Source organism: Balaenoptera physalus (assembly GCF_965194825.1).
Source record: "Balaenoptera physalus genome assembly, chromosome: 5".
Taxonomy (NCBI): domain Eukaryota; kingdom Metazoa; phylum Chordata; class Mammalia; order Artiodactyla; family Balaenopteridae; genus Balaenoptera; species Balaenoptera physalus.
The window spans coordinates 37,764,712-37,789,988 of NC_138884.1; the positions used below are offsets into that span (position 1 = coordinate 37,764,712).

General features: G+C 33.5%; 1 protein-coding gene across 11 annotated transcripts in view; it reads right to left on the minus strand.

Moving 5' to 3' along the window:
• Positions 1 to 25,277, minus strand: part of FBXW7 (F-box and WD repeat domain containing 7) — a 203,923-nt gene that overhangs the window by 16,606 nt on the left and 162,040 nt on the right. For 8 of the 11 annotated variants that reach the window (XM_082463375.1, XM_082463371.1, XM_082463378.1 and 5 more), the window contains 3 exons: positions 12,532 to 12,614; positions 9,411 to 9,552; positions 462 to 596 (listed from right to left, as the gene is read on the minus strand). In XM_082463375.1, the coding sequence (XP_082319501.1) occupies positions 462 to 596; positions 9,411 to 9,552; positions 12,532 to 12,614 (360 nt within the window). Of the gene's footprint in view, positions 1 to 461; positions 597 to 9,410; positions 9,553 to 12,531; positions 12,615 to 15,004; positions 15,510 to 16,654; positions 18,964 to 25,277 lie in introns of those variants that run through there. The other 3 variants (XM_082463380.1, XM_082463379.1, XM_082463373.1) reach the window with 3 other exon arrangements.

Sequence of the window (25,277 nt, forward strand, 5' to 3'; positions counted from 1 at the left end):
AACTACTATCCAATAGAATCATGAAACTATTAATCTTGAAGGGACTTAGGATAAACAAAAAACAAAATAAGAAAAAAAATATTGCTGTTTTAATAAAATCAGAATTAAAAAAAATCTACTACTATAAATGAACATACCAAGACAACTAAAGGTTGGACTTCAAATAACCTAGGAAAAAATCTTGGTAAAGAAACAGTCAAATTAACGAAACTCAATAGCTTAGTCTCATATATGACTTATTCCAGTGATGGAAAGAAGACACTTAGTCTGTAAGTATAATTTAATCTGAAAATTATATTAAGTCACAGCACCTTATAATTTACAGCCCCCTTTAATACTAATTAAGAGTGTTAAACTGACAATACTGAATACCATAATTAGCATGACAATGTCTAAAGATGGTAGCTGTTGATTTATATTTTCAAATAGCACTAATGAAGAATATAATTGATAATCCTTACCTCTTTAGGGAGCAAGGAAATGAAGTCTCGCTGAAACTGGGGTTCTATCACTTGCATCATATGTTTTACTTGTGTTGGTTCACAACTATCAATAAGTTCATCTAAAGCAAGCAATTTCTCTGGTCCACTCCAGCTCTATCAAAGAGGAATTAGAAATTTTTATCTATTATTTTAATAAATGTCTCAAATTATAAACTTATAAAGGAAAATCCACATCTACACACAACATAAAAAGTGGCTGCTTACAGTAGAAGGCACTGAAGTGACAATCATTTAGTCTCATCAAGTTTATTAGCTACCTTTATTTTGTAAAAGCTTTTTTTGGGTTTGATAGAAAAATATTTTTGCATTGTATTATTATAATTGTTATATGTTCGTCCATCTACCACCAAGATACTGGTTGAGAAACCAAAATTTTATTCAGAAACATTGGTTTGGGTCACTAAGTAAATGAATTTTGACAGATGATTTTCCTTTCTTCCCTTTCTTTCTAGTGGGCACCATAAAACTTGATGGTTTTAGTAAGGCACTCATCTGAGACTGGCAGCATCAACTAGAGAAAAGTTAATAAATGGATAGACTGCACATCTGACAAGTGTCTTCTACAAATTAAAAGGGCTTTGATTTGCTATATGAAAATAATTTCAAATAAAAAACAGCAAACAACAGAAAATGGTAGCTGACTTAATAGTAAAATTAGAATATGAACAAAGGCTAAAAGAAGGTAAGAAATAAAGTATATGCTATGGAAAAACAAAAACAATTATACCTCAAAAATATGAGCTCCTTTAAACCATACTAAGAGGGTTGTTTTAATTTTTTTCCCCCAGTGTGGAACACCTGCACAGAAATGCCGTAATTCTTAAAAGGAGAAACCAAAAAGCCACATGAATCATTTAAATTGTTAGGACCTCCCCTCACAAAAATCAAGTAAAACATTTAAATAACCTTGAAACACTTAGGTGAAAAAACATCCTTGAGCAAGCTGATATATAGTACCTTTGTGAATTATTATGTCCACTTTGGAAGTGGGAGAAGAGAGAACAATAGGTGAGGTTTGGAGCTAGAAAGATCTGGATTTGACATTCCATTTCTTGCTCCAACTAGGAACCTGGATTTTGTAACATGTGAAATAGATAATAGTTGAAAACTGAGATACACTGAGGATACTGGAAGCCTTATTCAGAATATCAATACTTTTTAAAGTATTTCTTAAAATATTTATCAGAATCTACAATGAAATCTCATCTCTTCTTTCCTATCATAAAGTGTAGACTACACTAATACTAGCAAACATTTCAGTAGTACTTCCACAGTACTACTATATAATAATGTCACAAACATTATCTCACTTAATCATCATAAAAACCCTGGAGAATATCTCCATTTTACCACCAAATATGAGGAAACAGAGGCTCTAATAAGCTGTGTCCTTTCCTTTTACTTTGACACATACATATACCCAGAACATTCTCCTTGAGTACTCACTGTGTATCCTTTTTGGTTAGGGTGAGGATTTATACATAGAAATTAAAAATACTCATATACATGTATATGCACACACATGACCAATTAAAAGCAGTTAATTTGGAGTTTATTTCACTCCATTTCCCTCACATAGCTTCAAATCCCGGTTCAAAACTTACTACCTCTTTGACAAAACTCATGCTGATAAATCGCCACTCATCCCTGACAGTACCAATACTATAAACTCTGAGTTATTGATTTATATTCCTCACAGGATTTGAGGTGGTTTTTTATAATATGCTGTTCCTCTCCATCTACATTATAAGAACTCACGGACACTAGTATAAAAACATGCCCATTTTGGGTGATGGATAACTATGCTGACTTGATTAAAATGCAGCTTTAATTAAGACACTTGATAGAATAATTTTAATGTAAACTTTTTAATCTCCTTTGCATATATGAATGCCAGCTTTAAAGATATTTTTGGAAATATTTGGAAATATTTATGGTTAAATAAAGATACGTGATCTTCTATGGTAAAAAGATAGTGAAACATCTTTTAACATATTACTATTTATATTACTAATTATAATTTATATTCTATATAATTTAATATATTACTATTCTATATAAATTACAACTATTATGAATATTTCTAATTAAAGGTTAATATACAAGTTTCATGTTTTGTTTTTTTTCAGTTAACATATTATTACTGTGTTTAAAAAAGGAAGGAACAGAAAAACAGTATCAATACATGGTATATAACTGCTAACAGATGAAAAAATATCCTTTCAAGGATTTTAGGGGCTGGAGTATAGAATGAAAAAAGCCAGAACAGAAGATAAATAATTCAGATCTTAGGTAAATGTTAGAAATTGTGTCAGAAACTTCTATATATTTAAGGCAAAGTCCATGATGAAAATTATGCCCATATAGCAAAATGCTTCTAAGACTTTAAACAATATTTTTATTTTGTTTTAAGATAATATTTAACAAGTTAAATAGAATTTAAATTATATTTCAATTTGAATTATACATATATTCAGCAGATGTTACTTTGTGACATTTTACTGAAAAGTATACAACTGACAAAGATTAGTAACAAGCTGTAATCTACAAAGTAAATGAGACTGTTTTCACTGACCATACATATTCGACAGTCCAATTACTTTAAGTCACATCTCTTAGATGGTTCCAGCAAAGGTCTGGACCACGTGGTCCCTAGCTTTCCTCTCTCCAGCCTGGATTTCTTTCCTGAACTCCAGACCTGTTTATAAAATTGCTTATTCAACATGTATTCTTGGGTATGTAATAGAAACTATATCCATGACCTTTCTCTTCAAATATGCATGTCCACAATCTTCCCTATTCCAGTAAGATGTAACTCTTATTATATTAGTCTGTTCAGGCCCAAAGCTCTGGAGTCATCCCCAACTCTCTTACTTTCACCATCAGATAGTTCTGATCCATCAGTGAATTCTAAGGCCTTAAAATTCAAAATATACCCAGAATCTGACTATTACTACATTGGTCTAAGCTACTATTGTCTCTCACCTGGGTTATTCCTATAACCTCTTACCCAGTCTCCCAGCTTCCCACCTTTGCCCTCCTCGTTCTGTTCTCCACAAAGCAGTCAGAGTGACCGTGCTAAAAGTAACTCACTCACTCTTCTGCTTGAAGCCCTCAAGGGGCTTCCCACTTCACTCCAAGTAAAAACCAAAGTCTTCAGGTTGGCCTACAAGGTTCTAATTTCCTATTCCTTTCCCTCGTTTACTCTACTTTAGCCACAGATACTCTTTCTGTGCCTCAAACACACCCAGCATGCTCTGCTTCAGAGCCTTTTCACTTGCTGATCCCTGGACTATTCTTTCCCTAGACACCCACATGCTTTACTTCCCTACCTCCTTCTCTGAGACCTTCTCTGTGCAATTTTCTAAAACTGCAAACCAGTTTGAAATCCCCCAACCCCCTCCCTTTCCTGACTAGAGTTAAGTTCTCCAAAAAAGGGTTTTTGTCTGTTTTGTTAATTACTGTATCCCAGATCCAAATTAGGGCCTAGCACCTGACAGATACTCAGTAAATATTTGTTGAATAAATGAATGAATCCCCAAAGAGTCAGGAAATACTGCACCAATGCTATCTTAAAACTCTTTCTTGACAAAGTTTCTATTCTATGTACCTGATGGTATCACTGGGACTTGCTTGCTTAGTCTGGTTCCAAGACTGGTTCCCAATTTTGATACATACATGGTTTAACAGCAAGGGAAGGATGTATTAACTTGAAAACCTTGCAGTTAATGACTATATTAAAATAAAATAATATTTTATTTTTATTGGTGTGGGTTGTTGAACCCACACCAATCTTTAATGAGGACTAGAGGAAAGAATACCGAATTGGGGATCAGGAAACCCAACTTTTGGAGAAGATAATTGCCACTAATTAGGTTATAATTTACCTCTGCAGGCTTTAGTTTCTTTATCTGAAAAAGTGTTGGAAATTCTGATAATAATTATTTTACTTCTGCTCTGAAAAGTAGTTCTTCTGGAAAAGAAAAAAGCACTTTCCTTTGGTCTTTCATGGTAAAGTTACTGGGAACACATTGAAAGGGATAGGAAAAACATTCCAAAATCAGAAAGAATCAAGATAAACAAAATTTAATTTGTGGACAAAATTGCAAATGCAAACTTGAAAATTCCCCATGAAAGTGGTATTTGATTTCAGGTAATCAGAGAATACCTGAAGGTGGTAGAGAAGAGTAGAAGGAGCACTGAACTGTAATCAGGGGCCTAGGTTTCACCAGTAAACTCACTGTGGAACTGCAGGGAAGCCCCTTAATTAGTCTGCATCTCAGAGACCCCACCCGTATAATGAGGGGCTTGGCCAGACCAGGGGTTCCCAAGTGCTGTTTGAGTGGTGCAAGAATCATGGAGTCCTCCAGCCCACCATCAAAGAGTCTGATTCAGTGGTCATGGTGGGGCTGAGGGCAGTTTATGCTTTAAATAACCAACTCATCCTGTACTGATGTGGGTAATTCACAAACCAGCAGTGGTTATTAGTCTGCATGATCCTTGGTGGTATCTCATTCAGATATATATATTTTATGACTTTAGGCAGTCTAGCACTTGAATTTCATGTGGTAAAGAACTCACTTCTCTAGTACCTCCAGAAGATGGTTACTTAGTCTGTTTGAACAGTTCCAGGAGTGGAGACTTACTAGCTCCCATTCTACTCTGGGTCAGTTCTAATTGTTAAGTTCAACTTACACCAAAATCTGACTCAAAGAATATGATCCAGGTTTTGTTTGCTGAAGAAACCAAGAATCAGTCTGATTCTACTTTTATACAAAAGTCTTTAAAATGTTAGACAGAAACAACATTTTTCCCTTAGTCTTCTCTGGCTAAATACATGACTTTCTTTAACTCTTCTTCACCCAACAGGGCTTCTTGATCATACTGTTTCAAATACAATGGCAAAGTAATACTGAATTCATTTTCTTTTGGCACTTTGCTGTTTTAATATGTCGTTGGCTAGCAAATAAAAGAGATCCAAGTAAGTTAGAAAACATGTACAATTTCTAAGTGTTACCATAAAACTTGATTAAGTCCTTCAAAGGAATAGTTTTTACCCCACTTTTAATTTCAAAACACAGAAGTATTTTCTACTTTATCATTCAAAAAAATATTATGGAGTGTAACAGGCATTTTCAAAGTACATTCATAGTTTTAATACAATACAAATATGTTTTGATTAAAATAATGCTAATAATGTTAATCTGATGACATTTGCATGAAGCTAGCGTTAATAGCTTCTTTTAACACCTGAGAAAACTGAGGTTCACAAAGGCTATTTCTTGACCAAGAGAGGAAACTAACATTTATTGAGTTTCCACTGTATTTCCAAGAACAGCTTTAAGCACATTTACATGTTTTCTCCCTTTCGACAACTTTTTAGTGTTATAACTATTTTACAGAGGATGAGAACACAGGCAAAAGTAGTTACATAATATCAATGAAATTACCCAGTTATTAAGAGGGAAAGCCAGAATTTGTACTAAGAGCTTTTTCTTCTAAGTCAAAGTGCTTCTCATTACATCAGGATACCTCTGAATATCAATTTCAACATCAGAGAATGTTAATGGTATTGGTGTCTTTACCTAGTCTACTATTTGCAAGTGAAAAACTATATATTAACACTCAAATGACATAAACAAAATAAAAAAGTGACCAATCCTCTTCCCCCAAATTAACAATCTGAAAGCATCAACCTGGGGTTGCCAAAAAAAGCAGAATCAAGGGCAACTGAAAATTCAAACACTACAAAATTTGTGTTTTTTTCTTAGTTTTGTTTTTAATTGGCACTTCTATTTTAGAGTGGCATTCTGTTTCAATTTCCCTTTTCCTAAAATGGTGTATCATTTGTTCTCATTCAATTTATAAATTGAGTACAGAGTACTTTGTCAGAATAGATGGAGCTGGACCAAAACAATGCTGTATCACCGTCTTAGGAGCAATAGCAGAACAGTAAGGGGACGAGCTCTCCCATTTTGCTTGTTATGCCACAGAAAAGTCATCATTAAATGCCCCCATAGCACATCTGTAGAAATCATGCCAGTTTAATTGTCCCTCAAGTATACCACATAGGTCAACTCATGACTCCCCCACTTTACTATGAAATTCTCTCTCTCTACAAGTTAAGCATTAAAGCACTGTAAGCCTTTAGGCAAGTGATTCATTTCTAGTTAGTTTGGCACCAGCCCTGAAAACTAAGGGCAGTGTACCACAATGAGGCCTTGGGTGTGTCAAGGCAGAAATGGTACTCAAAGGATTAAGGTCTTGATCTACCCGTCTAGCTGACCTTCTGTTGCTGGTAAACTTCTTTGCTACAGAATATTTATGTGAAAAAAAATATATAGTACTATTCCTGCAGGGATAATTCTATATGTTATTCCTATTAACTGAGAACAAGTTTTCTACTTCTCCTATGAAAAGTGATCAAATGGGCCTTTTTATAGGACAAAAGCTAGCCTAATATAGTTTATTGAATATCATTAATTCTAAAAAAACAAGTTTTTAAAATTACAATTAACATTTCTGAATTTGGGATGCATCCCATAATCTATGGTATCTCAGATCTGACAACATACAGTACGTGGGAACACGAGGACGTTTCATTAAGAAAAGCATGAGTGAGCTAAACAAGCCAACATTGTACAAAGGACTCCCTAAAACATCCTCACTGCAAAATAGAGCACAAATGCCCCCTACTATATATCAGTATTTGAGATAGTTCTCTTAAAACTGGTAAAAAAAACCTAAATGGCTAGCAAAGAATATTCTGAGACTCTGAAACATTGAAAAAAAACAGGTCCATACCACATACAAAAATAAATCTCAGTCTAGACTACCTTCTGATAAGAAATAAAGCTTTGCATATAAAATAAACATTTTGGAGGCTGTCTACAATGATGATAAAACTATTGCTAATAGTGTAATTTTCCATCATGTTGGTACTTCCCTATAAAAATGGTATGAAGTCAGTCTCTGCATACTCTCCAGTGCCGTGCTGCTCACACTACATGTGCGTGTAAGCATGACAATCCACACCCGTATTCCTGTCTCCTTGGCTTAATCAGAGATGATACAAGTCTTTAAAGCATTTTTTTTAGGCTTTGTAAGTGTCTGAGTTCTATTTTCACCTCTAATTGGCGGGATACATCTTTTTTTAAAAGGATGTGACAAATAATTTAGAATTCTGAGGGCATGTGTAGGAAAAAATTAAAATAAAATTAAAAAATCATGAACCTAAGATAAAAGAACTCAGATGAGGGGAGGGAATGATCTTTAAGGAAAGGTAAGTTTAATTAACAAATGACTGTGAAAACAAAACACAAAATCTTTGTAATTGTAGTGGTTCATAACATTATTGTAATAGTGAAGTATAACTTTTATGCCTCTAAGCCATAGATTCTCAACCTCAGCAATTGATATTTTGGGCTGGATAACTTTGTGTTGGGGGAGGCTGTCCCTTACATTGGCTCCACCCATCAGATGCCAGCAGTGTCCTACCCCCGACCCAGGCAGTTGTAAGAACTAAAAATGTTTCAACCAAGGGAAAATTTGCCCCCTGTCGAGAAGTGCTGCTCTAACCTTTCAGTTATCAACCGAAAAAAGAAGTTATCCTAGTTTCTCTGAAATCACCTGAAGGGTAGAAAACAATTTAAAAAATCCATTTTAAATAAACATTGCTTCAAGTGAGTTTTCCAGCTCCAGAAGAAAAAATCTGGGACATTTACTTAGTTATTGCCCAGGTATTTTAAATATTGGGATTTATATAAATGGACACCATAAAAATCTGAAATATCAAATAAAATCTATAAAGTATCTTCTTTTTCAACCATTATTCCCCTATGCATTCATAAAATACCATCAATCAAGTAGCCAGAGGTAAGGAAATATATTCATTTTACATTAGTACAGTGGCTAGTATCAGAGTTACCTTCACTTTACATACTTTATATTATTTACTATTTACAAGGAATAATTAACCAAGTGTTTAATCGATGCCAACTACTTTGCTAAATACTTGACTTCTATGTATTATCTCACTAGAAGAAGAGATAAATCAATTTATTATCACTATCATGAGTTTTAAAATTCATAAGATTCAAGGTTTGGTTGTAGCTGTACTTCCCGGTAAAATTCCCAAAACTTTAAATGCTAGTAAAATATAGTAATCAGAATTTTGAGCACAATAAGCCACACACAAGCATGGCACTGATGGAAAGAAGCTGAATCAACTCTTGGAGGCTACGAGGGTAACAGTGATGGATAAGTTACCACTAGTGACTAATTAGCAGAGTTCTTACAATGCTTAACTTCCAAACAGTGCAATTTAGAAAACAAGTACATTCAGTAATACCAGAAGCCCAAACATAAAGGAGAAAAAGAAAGGTCTTATTATCTAAAAAGCAATAAACAATGCAAATGCACACTTACACAAAATAAGCACTGGACCCTCTTGATTAATATACCTAAAAATTAAAGTGAGTTCCCTTATTTTTAATAGCATTTTTTAATTGAGATATACTTCACAAACATAAAATTCACCATTTAAGTGTACACTTCAATAGTTCCCAGCACACCCATCTTGCTGTGCAACCATCACCACTATCCAATTCCAGAAAACTTCCATCACCCTCAAAAGAAGCCCCATACCTATCGGCAGTTAGTCCTAACCTGCCCTCCCAACATCACCTAGCAATCACTAATCTCCTTTCTGTCTCTGTGGATTTTCCTGTTCTGGATATTTCATATAATCATACATTATGTGGCCTTCTGTGTCTGGCTTCTTTTACTTAGCATAAGGTTTTCAAGGTTCATCCATGGTGTAGCATGTTCCTTTTCAGGGCTGAATAATCCCTTATTTTTTGCAGCAAATAAGTGAAGCATTTCAAGTACTGTGTTTAGACATGTCACCTGAAACATTTTCAGCCACTCCTGGAGGCCTGTAGGTGGTTGGACAGATGTAATTCGGCGTCGTTGTTGCCCTTGGCCATTGGCTGCTCTCAGGTCTCCAAAAGTTGTCGGTGTTGCTGAACATGGTACGAGGCCAGCGGTACTACAAGACAAGAGTGGAGGCAAAGACAGATATTTATTAAGAATAATGGGTTCTAGTTTAATAAGAATGGGACGACACGGCATATTTCAAACATCAATCAAACTATTATTTTTATTTGCTTGTTCCCAGAGAGCAAGGATGCACAAAACCTATTCTGCTATTGTAGAGTAAGTTTCCTCCCTCCTACATAACCACCTGTTTTTATCCCGGCACAGCTAATTGCAACCAAATGACAGAATCTCTACGGCAAAACTGTAAGTTGTTGATAACATACAAATAATGTTAAAATATTTCCTGAGAAGATTCAGGTTCCACTTGCCTATGACTGGTATTCAGCATCATAATTAAACAAAAGTTTACATTTCTTTCATAAAAAGGGGTGTGAGATTATTAATGCTTTAAAAAATTCATATGTAAAAGTAGTCTGTTAAATGTATTAGACATTTCACTAGTCATATTATGCCTTAAGTTTGCTCCAGATGCCTTCTAAATTATTTATAATATTTGTCTATTCCTCTCTAATTTCTATTGCTATGATTAAGCTTAGTCTAAATAATATTTGACAGGAATAAGCCTTGATTAGAAATGTGTTTACTCAAACAGGTAGGTAGTAAGAACTTATTTTATTATATGCAAAATTAAATACTGTAAAATGAGATCATTTTGGCTAAATACTTTTAGTCAATAATTTAAATTTTGAGACAGTTAAAAAAAAAGAAACACCACAAACCTAAAATTCAATTAATTCTGCCACTAGTAAAATAAGAGATGATCTATCTCTAAAATTGTTCAACTCTCCTAAAAATGCCTAATAGCAGAAAAAGTAGTTAGAACTATGTTATTAGTATATTAAACTTTACTTTCTAATTTCAATGCCTAATTAAATTAGTTAAACTCGAGGTAAGTACTGAACATCTCTATCTTAGAGACACATGGAAAAAAAGGAGCAGAAAGATTCAGTTAACAAAACTGCATTTGTAAAATAATCTTCATTTTATTGAGCTATGACAGTAAAGCGTTTTAAATCCAAAGAACATATAAATTATATCCTAACAGTTAAGTATCAAGCTCTGAAAAATTACTAATGAAACAACTCCAATTCTTTTCTATCCAGCATATCTCACTATTTTGCTTAAAAATGCATCTCAGTCACCAGATTATACAGAAAAATCTTCATATCTACCACCTTTAAATCTTTTAGCATTATACATCTAAGATGGTCTCTAACATTCAACAACTAAATCTATTTTTCTTTTATCAAATTTCAGAGGTAAGCTCTATTTTCTTCTCTGAAATGAAACAGGGTGTGATTATAACTTAAATTTTCTAACAAAAATGATGAGAAATCATAGTTTCATCTTATTATTAGAAAATCTTTCAACAAAATTAAAGAACATCAAAAATACACTGATCAAGTCTCCAAAAAGACACAGCAATCAATATGCTGTCTGGTTTGCTTTAGTAAGACTGTGTGTTAAAAGGCTAAAAATAAAACTTTCACCTTTGCAGGTACTTTCTCAATAAAAAAGTCGGCAACTAAAGAAAAATTTTACTGAAATGTGTTCTGTGGTAAAAATTCAGCAGTCATTTATAAACTGCCTTAAAAACAACTGAACCATTTAATACTTCTGCCCTGGCATTAGCCATATTAATTGAAGACCAAAATTATATGGTTGACTGAAATCTATACATTAAAAAAACCAGCACATTTTAAACATTAAACTCAACTGTCTCATCCAAGAAACAGTTTATCAAGATTAGAAGAAAAAAAACAAAAATGAAGTGAATAGTTTCACTTGTCTATCACTCCACACCCTCTGGCGGAAGTGCCAAAACACAGTGAAATTGTCAAAAGGCAAAGCCTACGTAAGAGGGAGGAAGGGAACAGTTAACATGGGAAAATCACACAAAAAAGCATTTCCTGAGTAACCAAGAAATAGCTTTATTTTTCTCTTTTGTATCATTTTTGTATATAAAACTACTCTAATTATTATGATTTCTAAGTTTCACCAAAGAGCACCTGAAAGAAATATTTTCCACAACTGAATGAAGTAAAAGTATAAACTGGCTCCCTGGAAAAAAGAGATGCAGTCTGTAACAATGTTCAATCACATAAACTTATGTCTGAGCAATGTTAATTTTATTGTATCTTAAAGAGTAAAAATAAATCTAAATCAAAATATTGAGGGGAAAAAAAAGAAATGTCACCATCATGAAGTTCTTATGGTTTCTATAACTTTCAATCAGTTATTCGAAGAAGTGACAATTATGCAAAAAAGACCCCCAAAAAAACCCTTAAGATGCTTTTGTCATTTAAATTTTAAAATACCACATTCCAAATGACATCCAAAGCCATTTTTAATTAGCTGGGTAATAGATATTGTGCTTAAGTTAGCCTAATTAGCGTGAGAGTGGGAAAAGTTTTATACTGATGCAAAATCCAAAAATGATGGAATGGTGCAGGAAACAAGAGTACAGTTGTATTTAGTTGTTATGGAAACTATTCTACTGGTGTAGAAATGTATGTGTTAAAAACATAAGACGAAGCAAATAAAGGGGGTTTCTAACATAGTAATCTCATGAAATAAGATTTAGTTAGTAATTGTGCGGTCTATTTCACTGCTAACAAATGTATCTTCAGTTATGCATATATAACTATCCAGCCTAGAACAGCTGTTGCTATAGTAACAAGATACATTTGCTCATATCCATATTTTAGGATTTGCTTTTTAGAATTCCTTAAAAATTACGATTTAAAAATTTTGTTGATAAGAGAACTTCTGCATGTGTCTTACTTCAATGTATTAGTAATATAAAGCCACAGTGGTAGTCATTCTTCTCCTTATTTAAAATGTATGTTTCTCAACTTTCAGTGATCTCAAAATGTGTTAAACAGTCAACAGTATTAGTGACAGAATCATCAACTCTTTAAAGAAACATGAGAATCGTGAGAGAATGAATTATTATACTTAATATTACCTTGTATATTCTGAGACTTTGCATGGTTTCTTTCCCAAAGAAAAAGAGCGGACCTCAGAACCATGGTCCAACTTTCTTTTCATCTATAAGGTAAAACAAATGCGATAGGTTTAAAAAAAAATCACCTGTCCAACTATCAAACCTTAATGTTAGCATCAGTAACACTGAACAAATTCTTAAATTTTCATATGCCCGCAATGTTAATTAGGCATAGTTAATTCATATAGAAAATAAATGTTTCATACTTTCTTCTATTAGTTCTACTTTGTTTTACTCTTTACAAGACTGGAAAGGTGAATTTTCCCCCCTAATATTTGTCCAGAAGAACAGTGTATAGCGATTTAAAAATTGATATCCATCGTATATATTCCTTGAGAGTACTATACCTTTCACATTTTCTAGTTTAAGAACCAACACAGAGGAACATGTCATGTTAACCCACATAGAAAAGAACCATATTTAATATACTGTTCTTAATGATTTACATTTTCCTTTAAAAACATATTTTAAGAAAGATAAACAACAAATTCAAAATTTCAAAATCAGAATGGAAGTAATAGTCACTGAATTTAAAACACATTATTATAAAAGGGTAAGGAGAATAATGTAAATAAAATGCTCTTGAAAAGTAATTATGATAAGGCATAAAGCAATGAATATGGGCAATGAAGACAGTACAAAAAGTAAATCCATAATAAGAGGGAAATCTGGAGATGGTATAATAACGGTAGAAAAAAAGCCATCAATTGATATTTTACACAGAATACATAGCTCTACTGACAGATACTCACTCAGGACAAAATATTCTAACTTGAAAACCAACAAGAAAAACAGAAAGATTTAAAAAGAATGAGTTATGCATCTCTGTAAGGTATACCCAACATCTGTAGTTTTAAAGTATTTCATTATGCTATATAGGTATGTAATATTGTAAATATATTCAGAATTATATTTTATCATCAATATTGAAATATATATTTTTTTATATTTTACTATTGGTTAACTGAGGTCATCTTACTATAGATATGTTATAAAACTATAAAACAAGATCTGAGAAGATTCAACTTTCTCTATTTCAGCAACCCCTCTAAGATTTGTGTCTGCTAATTAATTACTGTATCATTGAAAACGATGGGAGCGGGGAAATCCCAGAGTGATAGAAAGTTACCCTCATTTTTGTAATAAGGTGAAAACCCTTGCTTTGCAGCAGCCTTATTTTCTTACCTATTCCTCACATGGGAACGTCATAACACAGCATGCCACACTGTAAATGCCAGAGAGAAGCAACAAGACTCTAAAAGCTTTTTGAACCACACTCTGGGTAATAAAGACTGTGTTTTTATCATCATGAAGAAAGTATTCTAAAACACAGGGATAATCTTATAACGTTAGCGGCAAGAGGCGAGCATACGACAAGCTCATCCACAATTTATACCTTAGTTCATGAAATACCGACAGAAATGGAATTGGTCTTATTTCAACCCTTCAGAAGTTTCTGTGCTCATAACATTGTTTTAAAGTGATTCCTCTCAAAACCCATTACTTTCTTTCTCCCAATAATTTTAATAAAAAGCAAAAATAAATACTTTAATACATTGGTAGCCACATGCTTGCATATATATAAATTATAGACACACATGTACACATACACACAAATGTATCCATCAGGAAGGTCAGTCAGTACAGATTACCTTAAAAATCTATTCCTTATAACTTCCACAAACCCTCATTTTCAAAGTTGTTATGATAAACTTTGATATTCACTGTAATTAAGTTTGTAATACTGGCTTTCGGAACTTCCCTGGATATCTTGTAAATATATTGGTGCAAATGCCATTTGCCACTAAAGCAAACTTTATTTCCATCTTAGAAATCCTTCAATGAATAAAAATGCCTGAAATTCATATCAAGGGAACTGCTGTGAAAGGATTTTTAAATTTAGAATATTTTATTAAAAAAGCACTTTCTGTATGACTATAATGAAAATACTGACTTTAGAACCAAAAATCAATTCTGCAATTTTGAAGGGGTACAGAAAGTAAATATAACCTCTTTAAATATAAATCCCCAATATTGCTAGCGATTCTACACTTTGAGAGGCAACTAAAGAAAAAAGAAAAACCTATATATAAGGTATAGAAAAATTAAAGGCAAAAGGTTCACTAAAAGCTAACTAAGGATAGAGTATTTCCAGGTCAGCATTTAACGGAGCCACATTTCTAAAGTCTGAATATATTTTTAGAGGAAAATTCTCAGATTAAAATGTACATTTTATTTTAAATGTAAAGCTTTTTCCAGTTCATGTTGTCTTTCCATTATTTGCTTACATTCATGATATAAAACAGAATACCAGACATTCAGCCACCCACCAAAATTAGAGGATACTGCAGCCATCTCTGATGATACAGATTTTCCTTCTCAGGCAGGCACACACACACAATCATACAACACAGGAAGAAAACAGCTTACTTACTTTGTAAAAAATCATTTTTAGTGTGCCGTAGAAACCCATATTTTCTGGATTTTTCCCCTTCAGTGATTCTGTGCCCCCGTGTGTCCGGCTGCTTGGCAGTCTCTGACAATATAAACCTTTTTCAGGTAGGTATGTCACAGATTCTAATGTGGACATGCTCAGGCACGTCAGAAAAGGAAGATTAGGGAGCAGAACCGGCAACAAAACTCCACAGTAGAGGCAAATGCAGCTCAGTATCAAACCGCTTCTTGGGACGCACATACATACATGCAGCTTGACTGAGGAGAACTCAAGGGAATAATGAGAGAGAACCGAGCAGATTATTGGAGGAGACTCTGCCCTGTCAAAGCCTGGCCTGAACAGATTCCTCCCTCAGCAGCAGAGGGATCAGATTACATCTTCCCTTGAACACAGAATGGTGCAGTCCAGGATTCAGCAATGCAGACTGCACATCAATTACATGGTGATCCGCTCCAGGGAACCCGTAAGCACACAGCGCGCTGAACAGAGGGAGGAGGTGGGCAACGAAGGAGACCGCCCCCATACCACAGCCCCCTCTCTCCCCTTTCAAACTTTCAGGAGGTTATTTTTGTATTTTGTAAAACCTGCATTTTTGAAGAGTTTTAAATGGCAAGCATCGTTTCCGCAAATAAGTCCTTTCAGAAACATTTTGAAAATGGAATGTATTTTCATATGGTCCTCCTAACGGAAGCAAAGCAGTCTATTTTCACTAACTGCTACCCTATTGCAGTCAGTCCTGGCAGAGACTGATCAGGTTTTTCAAGTAGCTTGGACGGTCCAAAATGGGCAATTCCAAAGGGAGGAATTAGATATTCTTTGGGGCGATTTACAAAAAGGTAAACCAGTTTGGAGCATACGGCATTTGCAGAAATTATGTAATAAGTTATACTTCAACCTGTATATTTCTTATATTAAGGTTTAATGTAAATATTCCCTTTGCTTTCCCATTCCATTCATTTAAAACATAGTCTTCAAGAAAATTACCACACACTGCCAATCCTTACTAATCATGAGAATATCTTTTTATGATTAACAAACTAAGTATATAAAGTCTGGCTGAAAGGTTCTGTTTCTCCCAAGAGAGCAAAAACTGTGCTCATTGGAGAGTCTTATAATTATTTGTTCATTTACTGTTGAGTAAACAGGAGGCACTGGACTTCTACCTCTAAACTTACTTTCACAATGTGTACTGCTTATCATTAAAAAGGTATTTTATAGAATAACAAAGGTACGAAAGTTTGCCTGAAGGCAACCTTTTTCTTAGAATGACTACTAGGCAAATCTAGATATTTCATTGCTCAACTTGCTACAAAACCAGCTTCGGAGGCAATTATAAGATTCCTTGGACTAGAAAGGCCCATTATTAAGGGTCTAGTTAATTAACTCCTACCCTCCCCATTAACTTTCTTTATTACAAGTAAACTGTGTGCCTATAGTTACTTAAGTACTTAAAAAGTTTCTTCAGGAAAAAAGAAATACTATTTTGACTTACTACATTTTAATACTCTCTGCTATGGTAATAAATGACTTTTGTTAGAAAAATGATTCTAAATACTGCATAAAGTAGTATCATAATTTTAAAAATAAATGTTTACCTTTTTAATTAAGACATTTAGTCAGTATAACATCTTTTACATTATTTTTTTTAAACATCTTTATTGGAGTATAATTGCTTTACAATGGTGTGTTAGTTTCTGCTTTATAACAAAGTGAATCAGCTATACATATACATGTATCCCCATATCTCCTCCCTCTTGCGTATCCCTCCCGTCTTTTACTTTAAAACATAAATAAGATAATCTAAAATTTTATGAAAGTGTACATCTTGGGTCTTCTCCTGGAAGTTATAGTCTACATATTATCTTTAAAAAAAAAAAAAAATCCCCTTCCTGGCTCTTAAACTAATTCTTACCCTCAGAAACAATATGTACATGTACCCAGCAAAAGTTAGTTTTCTAAATAAACAATTAGCTTACTTCAAAGGAAAGTTCCTTTTAAAAAGAAATCTCTTACTCTTAGGAAAAAAAAATCCCAAATGTTAGGAACAGACCCATAAACCCTTTTATTAGAGCTTCAGAGCACGCAGGATTTAAAAAAAAAAAAAAAAAAAAAAAAAAAGGATACACCCTCCCCCTATTCTGGGCTGTCTGAAGAAACTAATTGTAAAATGAACACCTGAAATTTCCTCTAAAGCTTGTCGGAGGACAAAGAGACTACCTACCAGTCACATACTGGTATATACCTTGACTTCAATTGAAATCATGTCCTACCTCTAGTTGAACTAACCTTTTCAAATTAAGTCTACTCAGTTGAGGACACAGACCAACTTTAATAAACCAGGAATGCTGTCTCAAAATCCAGGATAGTTAAAGGAGAAAATATCTTAACTTTGTACATTCAACGGAATGCTCTTCTGGTTACATGGCTCCTATGTATGGCTATGAAGTTACAGGAAAACCTGATTCCCACAAATGTATGTTTATATGTAGGTGTGTATATTCATATTTTATTTTTAAATAGGTAAAATATTTATCTGGCTCAAAAATCAAAATGATATGCAAAAAGTAAACACTGAGAAGACTCTCCAACACTCCCACCCACCCATCTACCATGGTTCCCACTTGGAAATGATTTTCATTAGTTTGTTTATCCTTTAAGTGAGAATGTGTATGCTTATAAATACTCACAAAGACTTAATTTTTCCAAATATTTAAACAATTCTCCCTAATATCTTGTTTATAATGTTAATTTGAACTGCGAAGAAAGAATTTTCAAGCAAAGCTAGTCAACCAAGTCTCTAGATTTCAAATTAACAGAATAAAATGAATGATTTTCAATATTCTCTAAAGTACTAGGAATGAAAATTGTGATCTATTATATTATTTTCATCATAATCTATATATGAGCAAAGCAAATGAAATCATTCTCAAATTCCTGTTTCTGGGAGTCTTGGCTAAAATACAAACATTTAAAACTTTATTCAGAGATTTAAGGTTTTTAGTAATATGACTGAAAAAGGCTTTGTGTGTGAATCTTTATCTATCTTACCCCTGTGGTAGACAGAAACATTGTAAAACTGAGATCAGTCCATAATCTATGTTAAATAAGTTTACCAAAAAAAGTATTTTATGCTTTATGCTAGAATGTTAGCTACTAAGTTCACTGAAAAAGCTAGCTAGTTAATCATTATAGCTAAGAAAATACTTGTGTTTGTCATCCACATTTTTAGAATTAATATCTCAGTGTATTCAATATCATTTTCACTACAATAAACTAAATCTTCATGTAATATCAGCTAAGCAATGAATTTCCCATTCTATAAAGAATTATTTCTTGTGCTGACGGACGTGCTATAAACCTTGCTGAAAATCTATTAGTAAGGGAGTGACTAACAATGAAGTCCTTAGATTATAGCCTATCTGCTAATTCAGACTCAGTGCTCATTTCATCACAACTCCATTGAGCTAGGTGTATGAGGAATGCATGAGAGCAGGAGCTTGAAAACTGAAAAACAGCACAAAGATATGAAGATGTACTGCCCCAGAGTGTAAGCCTCTGGGAAATAGTAGCAGTAGAATGATTAACTTGTGAGCTAGTATAAGAGAAACGGCTCTTTCTAAGCAATTGGTGGGGATGACTAAGTTTTCAGAAGAGCAAGCTGTGGTTATTATAGGCAGAAACAAAAAACAATCTACATGTAAATAGTGAGAAAAATACAAACAGTAAAACAGTCTTCATGTATCATGTATCTTCAGAGAAGTATGTATCTTTATACATGGTGCCGACAGAGGAAGGAGTCGTTAATAGAGTACTTTTCCTCACCTTGACTCTCAGAGTTCATTATTCCCATTTTAAATATATTCTTCCATTGCACTTATCATACCTCATTGTAATTTTTATACATCTCTCTCCCCTACCACTCGAAGGTTCACAGCTTTCTAAGGCAAAGCAGAAAAATGATATATAACAAATAATTAATAGTTTTGAATCACTGGCCATACAAGCAAGTAGTAGCCACCATGGCATCATTTTTCTAAAGCATAAATATATAACTAGTACTAAATTATACTTATACTTAGTGCTAAAAGTCCAACTGTTGTATTATAATTAGTTGATGATACTATAAATACTATTGGTTCTTTGCATTACTTTGCCAACATTTAAAATTTTATTTCCATTTTATAAGAGTAGGATAATGTGTTTATATTTGTACGTCAGTGATTTTCTTCATTACTATTATGACAACATTCTTTACTCTGATGTTACACTAAGAAAACCACCTAGCACAGTTAGCTGTCTTGCCCTGAGCACAGAATTTAGATTAGAGACAGTTTGGGATTTCAACATCAAAGAAAGGAATGGCAAGCATGTTGAGGTTGAAACAAACTTGAAATCTCACTAACCCACAGTCATCAGGTTTCTGGGGTGCAAGTTCTTATTAAAAGGTTCACGACTGAAATTGGCAAGTTAATAAACCTGTTCTATCACAGGTATTATCTATTAAAATAGGATGTATGCCCAGCACCTACATTTTCCCTAATACAAGTAGGTGGCAGTATTGATCAATGAGCTATTTTCACATTTATTCATTCGTTACGCATTTATTTACACCAACTATGTGTCAGGCACAGGATAGTACATAATTAAAAAAACTTTTTTTTTTCCCTCCATTGAATTTATGCTCAATTTAAGACAGAGAATAGGGTGATACATATACACATCTGATTCTCAGAACTCACACTGAAATTAGTTCAAAAAAATTTTTGAGAATATGTAAAACGAAACAAAGTAAGCCACATTTAGTTTGAAATTACCATCCAAGGAAACAAATATTAAAATACTACTGCATTAAAAAATATCCCAAACACTAAATATTGTAATATATAACAACTTTGTTTAAAATACACTTGTTGGGAAGTGAGGGGGATGCTTATAATAATATACAAAATCCTAACCTCAGTAAATCAAAATGCAAATCAAAGTATCACAGCTTAGACTGGTTTAAAAATTTTTTAAGATAACTATGATTGTAGGAGTGGTACTTAAACATTTTTTTCTTATTCCTGATGTTTAAAATATTTATAACTTTCTTTATAAAAATGCAGTCCCTGAGGATTTGACACAAATTACAATATTGATTCAAGATAAAAGTTCTTTTCATCCCTTAGTTTGGGCCAAATTACTGATCTGATAAACATGCACAAATATATGTCTCTACCAATATATAAATATAGACACATACAGAATTTCACACAATAATGCAAGTTAAGAGTTCTATTTATCACAGGCACAGAAGAAAATAATGAAGATGGGAGCTCTGCTTGTTTGCTCTTCTAAAATTTATATTGTTATAGAGCTGTCAGAGACTTACTACACATACCAAAACATTACTTACAATACTTCTTTGTAGACAAGCAACATCTGCAATAATTTGACAAAGTTGGTAAGTCACTCTGGAGTTTATCCTGAATTATCTAGAAAGCAATTAATCTTTAAATTTCATGCTTAGAATCCAAAATAAACTACCAGTAAGCATCTTGAATTCATACCTAGGAGTTTCCTCTCAAATTTTTATTATAAATTTTTTGTAGTAATCCCTTCAGTAAAGTAAGAAAAATATCATGGGAAACTATTTTTTAAAAGGTTAAGTTCAAGAAAAATAAAACAGCAAATATGACCCAGGAATGAATTTAATTAACATGGAGAAAGAATGAAATCAATTTTCCTTCCATGTACTGCTTAGAACCACATTTGCTCTTCTTTCTTTATCCAACTGGATATTTATGGCTGCTGTTTGTAATGTTCAAATATATTTACCTGGCTTGAGAAGAATTTCCTATAGATGTGGTATATCAACCTTGTATTTTAATATTAAAATAATCTTTCATTTTAAGCACTGCTTAAAATTCTGAAATTAATTTCTTATATTAGCTACGAGTCATGACTAAAAAGCTTTGAGAAAAGAGATAAAGGCTAAGAAGTAAAAAAGTTATATCCACTGAATCAACAAAAAAACCACTAATAGCAGGAAGCCATTGAGTGTAGAACTAGAAGGGATCTTGGAAATCATCTAATCTAATTCTCCTTCGTTCGTGGAATGAACCTAAGTTTTGGAATCGGAGAAATCTGAGTTTACGCCATTACTAGAGTGTAACCTCGGTAGGGGTTATTTGACCATGATGAGTTCCAGTTTTCTCTTAAATGTGGTGGTAATACCATTTACCTTACCAACCTAGGCCACACAGTCATTGTGAAAACACAGAGGTGCCCCTATAAAATAATAACTATTATTTACAGGTGAGAAAGGTGAGGTAGAGAATTGTCTTGCTCAGGGTCATACAGCTATTTTAGAGGCGTAGGCTCCAGTCCCAAGTTCACTACTTTTAACTGATTTCCATTAGCTATGTGATGGCTCAAGTTCAGCTAAAAAAATCAGACATTACTAAAGAAGGAAAAAAGTGTTATATTTTGCAAATAGCAATTAAATATGCAAACCACAACTAAATCTTGATTTATTCAGTTCATGGAATGAATATCTAGGTCTATGTAACTATGCTTCTGCTACACTTGGGAATCTGAGGCAAAGACATGGTAATTGGGGAAAAGATAACAGAAACTGACAGAAAGAGTTAGCTTAAATGAAATCAATCAAATTAAGAAAAAATCACCCACTATCTGCAAAATGCTACTGAAGTCAAATAAAAACATTGCAATAACCCTCCACCCCTAAGATACTTAAAATCCAACTAGCAAGACAAGAGACTAATAGAGAACAATATTTGACTGGATATCAGGTGCCAAATTGGGTAGTGTAAGAAGTCAGAAAATGGAGAAATCATTTAACTAGTCTGAGATTTCATAAAACATACGATCTTGCTTCTAAATTTAAAAGACAGAAGTTTGGTAGATGTTGAGGAGATAGAAGGAAATTATCATCTGTGGACCTAAGATATATGTGGAAATGCCACAATCATTAACTTGACGGATTGACAACATCTATAAGACTTCTAGCAGTCACTAGTCTTTATAAGGCTCATTAGGGAATAACCTTTTTAATACTATTATCTCCTAATTCAAACACTTAATACTACAGTTAAAATAGTCTTTAACTTACTAGTAATGGTTTCTTCAAAAGTACTTCCTGCCATGACTCATTCTTCCATTTTAGGGCTAGTATGTGTCTTTCTGTACAAGGAGAACTTTACTGTGTGGGTGTGAAGACTGTAGACCTTTTATTTTAGTTACAAACACTGACTATGAAGGGGTCCTTCTGTTTCCAAAGGTACTCATACAGAAATCATATATAAAAGCAGGTTGTACTCTTGAATATAGGGGGGAATGGTGCAGATATAAGAGAGTTCTTAAATAAACATTCAAATGTCATATTCACCAAAAAACTTTATGAAAAGACAATAAAAAATGTAACTCAGGGCCAAGGTGGATACCTGACTCATTCTCACCAACATGTGGCCAAAAGGGCCTCTACTATTCAAAAACACAGCTTGCTTGGAAAATGAAATACTTTGCCTTGTTCCACTCCCAGCCCTTTCTTCCCATGCCTTGCCCCTCCAGCCTCCAGACTCAAAGCCTCCTGCTAAGGAATAGATTTCAGTATAGAGCATTCTGAAGGCACAGAAACTGTTCACCATATACAAAACTAGGAGAAAGGTTACTGTAAAGTAGGAGTTGTGAGATTCAAACACATGATAAAAAGTATGGTCCTTTTGAAAATATATACACATATATTTAAGTATGTGTGTGTGTGTGTGTGTGCGCACGCACACATATGTATGGATGGGGAAAACCTACATAAATATATAAAAATGTGCACAGTGGTCATCTAAATGGCTTAATAAGAGATTTTCCTTCTTTTTCTTTTAACTTGTCAATAAACAAGTATTCCTTATTATGTGCTAACAACTGTTCTAAGCACTGGGTATAAGGTAGCAAACAATGCAGATGAGCTCCCTAGCCTCATACAGTTTGTATACTGGAGTGGGGGAAAACACACAATAAATAAACTAATAAATGAAAAAGATAATTTCATATAATGCTAAGCTCTAAGAGAGAAATAAAACAGGGTACTATGAAAGAAGTAAGTAGTTAACAGAGGGTAGTAGAGAACTGTAGCTAATTTTGAAAGGTATTACCCAGGAAACAACTTTTAAGTCAAAATGGAGTAGAGCCTAGACTCAGCAAGAATAAGGCCAATCTGGCTAGGTAAAGTGACTGGTACAACATGAAGACGGAGAGGTAACCAAGGGCCAGATCATGTAGGATCTTGGCCACGGTCAAGAGTTAGGATTTAAGGAATTCTAGTGCAATGCGAAGCCATTAGAGGATTCCGAGGATTTCTAGAATACACAATTTCTGTGTATATGTTTTAATATTATTTTTTATATTTTCAAAAATGTATATAAAATTGAAGACCACTCACAAAGTAATTCTCACTTGCTGAAACTAGACATATAGAGAAAATGCATAAAAATCTTCTCAACTCTTTCATGTCCAATTACTCTTCCATTTCCCTTATCACTTGCCACCACATACTAATTCTCAAACTTAGCACCCATTCCAAGATTCTTAAACTTGGAAAAGGAAGAGAATTGGAATAGTAGGTAATACTTAATTATTCTGTACCATGCACCAAGCACCATTCTAAAGCCTTTATATCTAGTAACTCCATTCTATAAGAATGATGGGGTAACTACCATATCATCTCTATTTCCTTGCTCTTCCACTTTCTATGCCCTGATTTTATCTGTCCATTTGATAATTTACTCTTTTAGAGAAAGAGAGAGATACTGGGCTCAGATCTCTGTAGATTGTTAATGCATCTGCCAGCCTTACTTTAGCAAATGTCTGCAATGGTGAAAGACATGGTCTCCCTTAGTTATTGGAGGTGAAATGATTTTACCCATGGTACACATTTTAAAACTGCTTCTCTGTGATCATAAAGGAATTCAGAACATAATCACTGAATCTTAAGGTTGGAAAAAGCCTTCAACTAAAGTTTAGCACAGCCTCCGTTACACTCTTAGGTATACTTTCACTAGCATGTTGTCATCCAGGACCTGGTTAACCTAAAATACGTAAATTATTCTCAACTCTGTGGTCTTCTATTAGTTGGCTTACTGATTTTGATAATTATGTTCAATTATAAATATTTGACTAGCAGACACATAAAGTCCAGATTCAAACTTATTGCACTTTTTAAAACATAACATCTCTTCCCAAATATCTTAAAAAATTTCCAGAAGAATTCAAAATGAGAAGGGATAGCTTAAACCAATCTCTTCAAACTCCAGTCATGAATCAAGGTCTGTGAACCTGAACTTATTTCCCTTACTTAAAAACATTTATTAAGTACCTATTCCATATTGGTGCTAGGCCAGTAAGAAACATAAATCACACCAGGTTCTTCCTCTAGAAAGTGTACATCATAGTGATCTTTAATCAATTCTTTACTTATTTTAGAGTAGCTTGCCTGCTCTTTAAGTATTCAAGTGTTTGATGTAGCTGTCAAGTGAGTAGGGAAGAACCTAGTAATCATGCCCCCACTACATATAAAAAGGAGGATTCTAAATATTCATTTGAGAAACATCAATTTACATTTTAAAGCAATTACTGTACCTATAATTTAACAAACTGCATTCTTTACTTTGAAACTATCAAGAATTATATGACTAGCATAACACTTACATGATCTCTTACCTTTTCAGGAGATTCCAAAAGACTGAAGATTCAGTAAATAAAATCTGAGTACAAAGAAATATTGCTGGAAATAGTCATGAGTAGGGTTTGACATAATTTTGTCTGTCATGGAAAGATTTTCAAAATAACTATTAATTTGAAAAAGTATCTGATCTACAGTAGTCTTTTATTTGCAATGAACTGTAAGATTGATGATTAGGAGTACTTTGATATCTTGGCAAGACTATTGTAATAGAAATATTTTATTTATAAGTTCATTTTCTTTATTAAAAGTTCTTTAATATTTAGCACATAACTTAAAAAATATTTACCTATAAATACTTGAGGCCTCCAAATGTTTACAAATTAACTTTGAAAGTTTGTCACACTTGAAACATGACTCTAAACAGTTCTTTGTGGAGGATGGATATCAGGGTTTCCCCACCAGTTGCATGAAAGCATGGTATGTAGTGACGGCATGCTGACTATTAAACAAATTTGCATACAACTTAATTAAGAACTGCTCTATGCACACAGCTGGTCTGTTGGAAACTGTTAC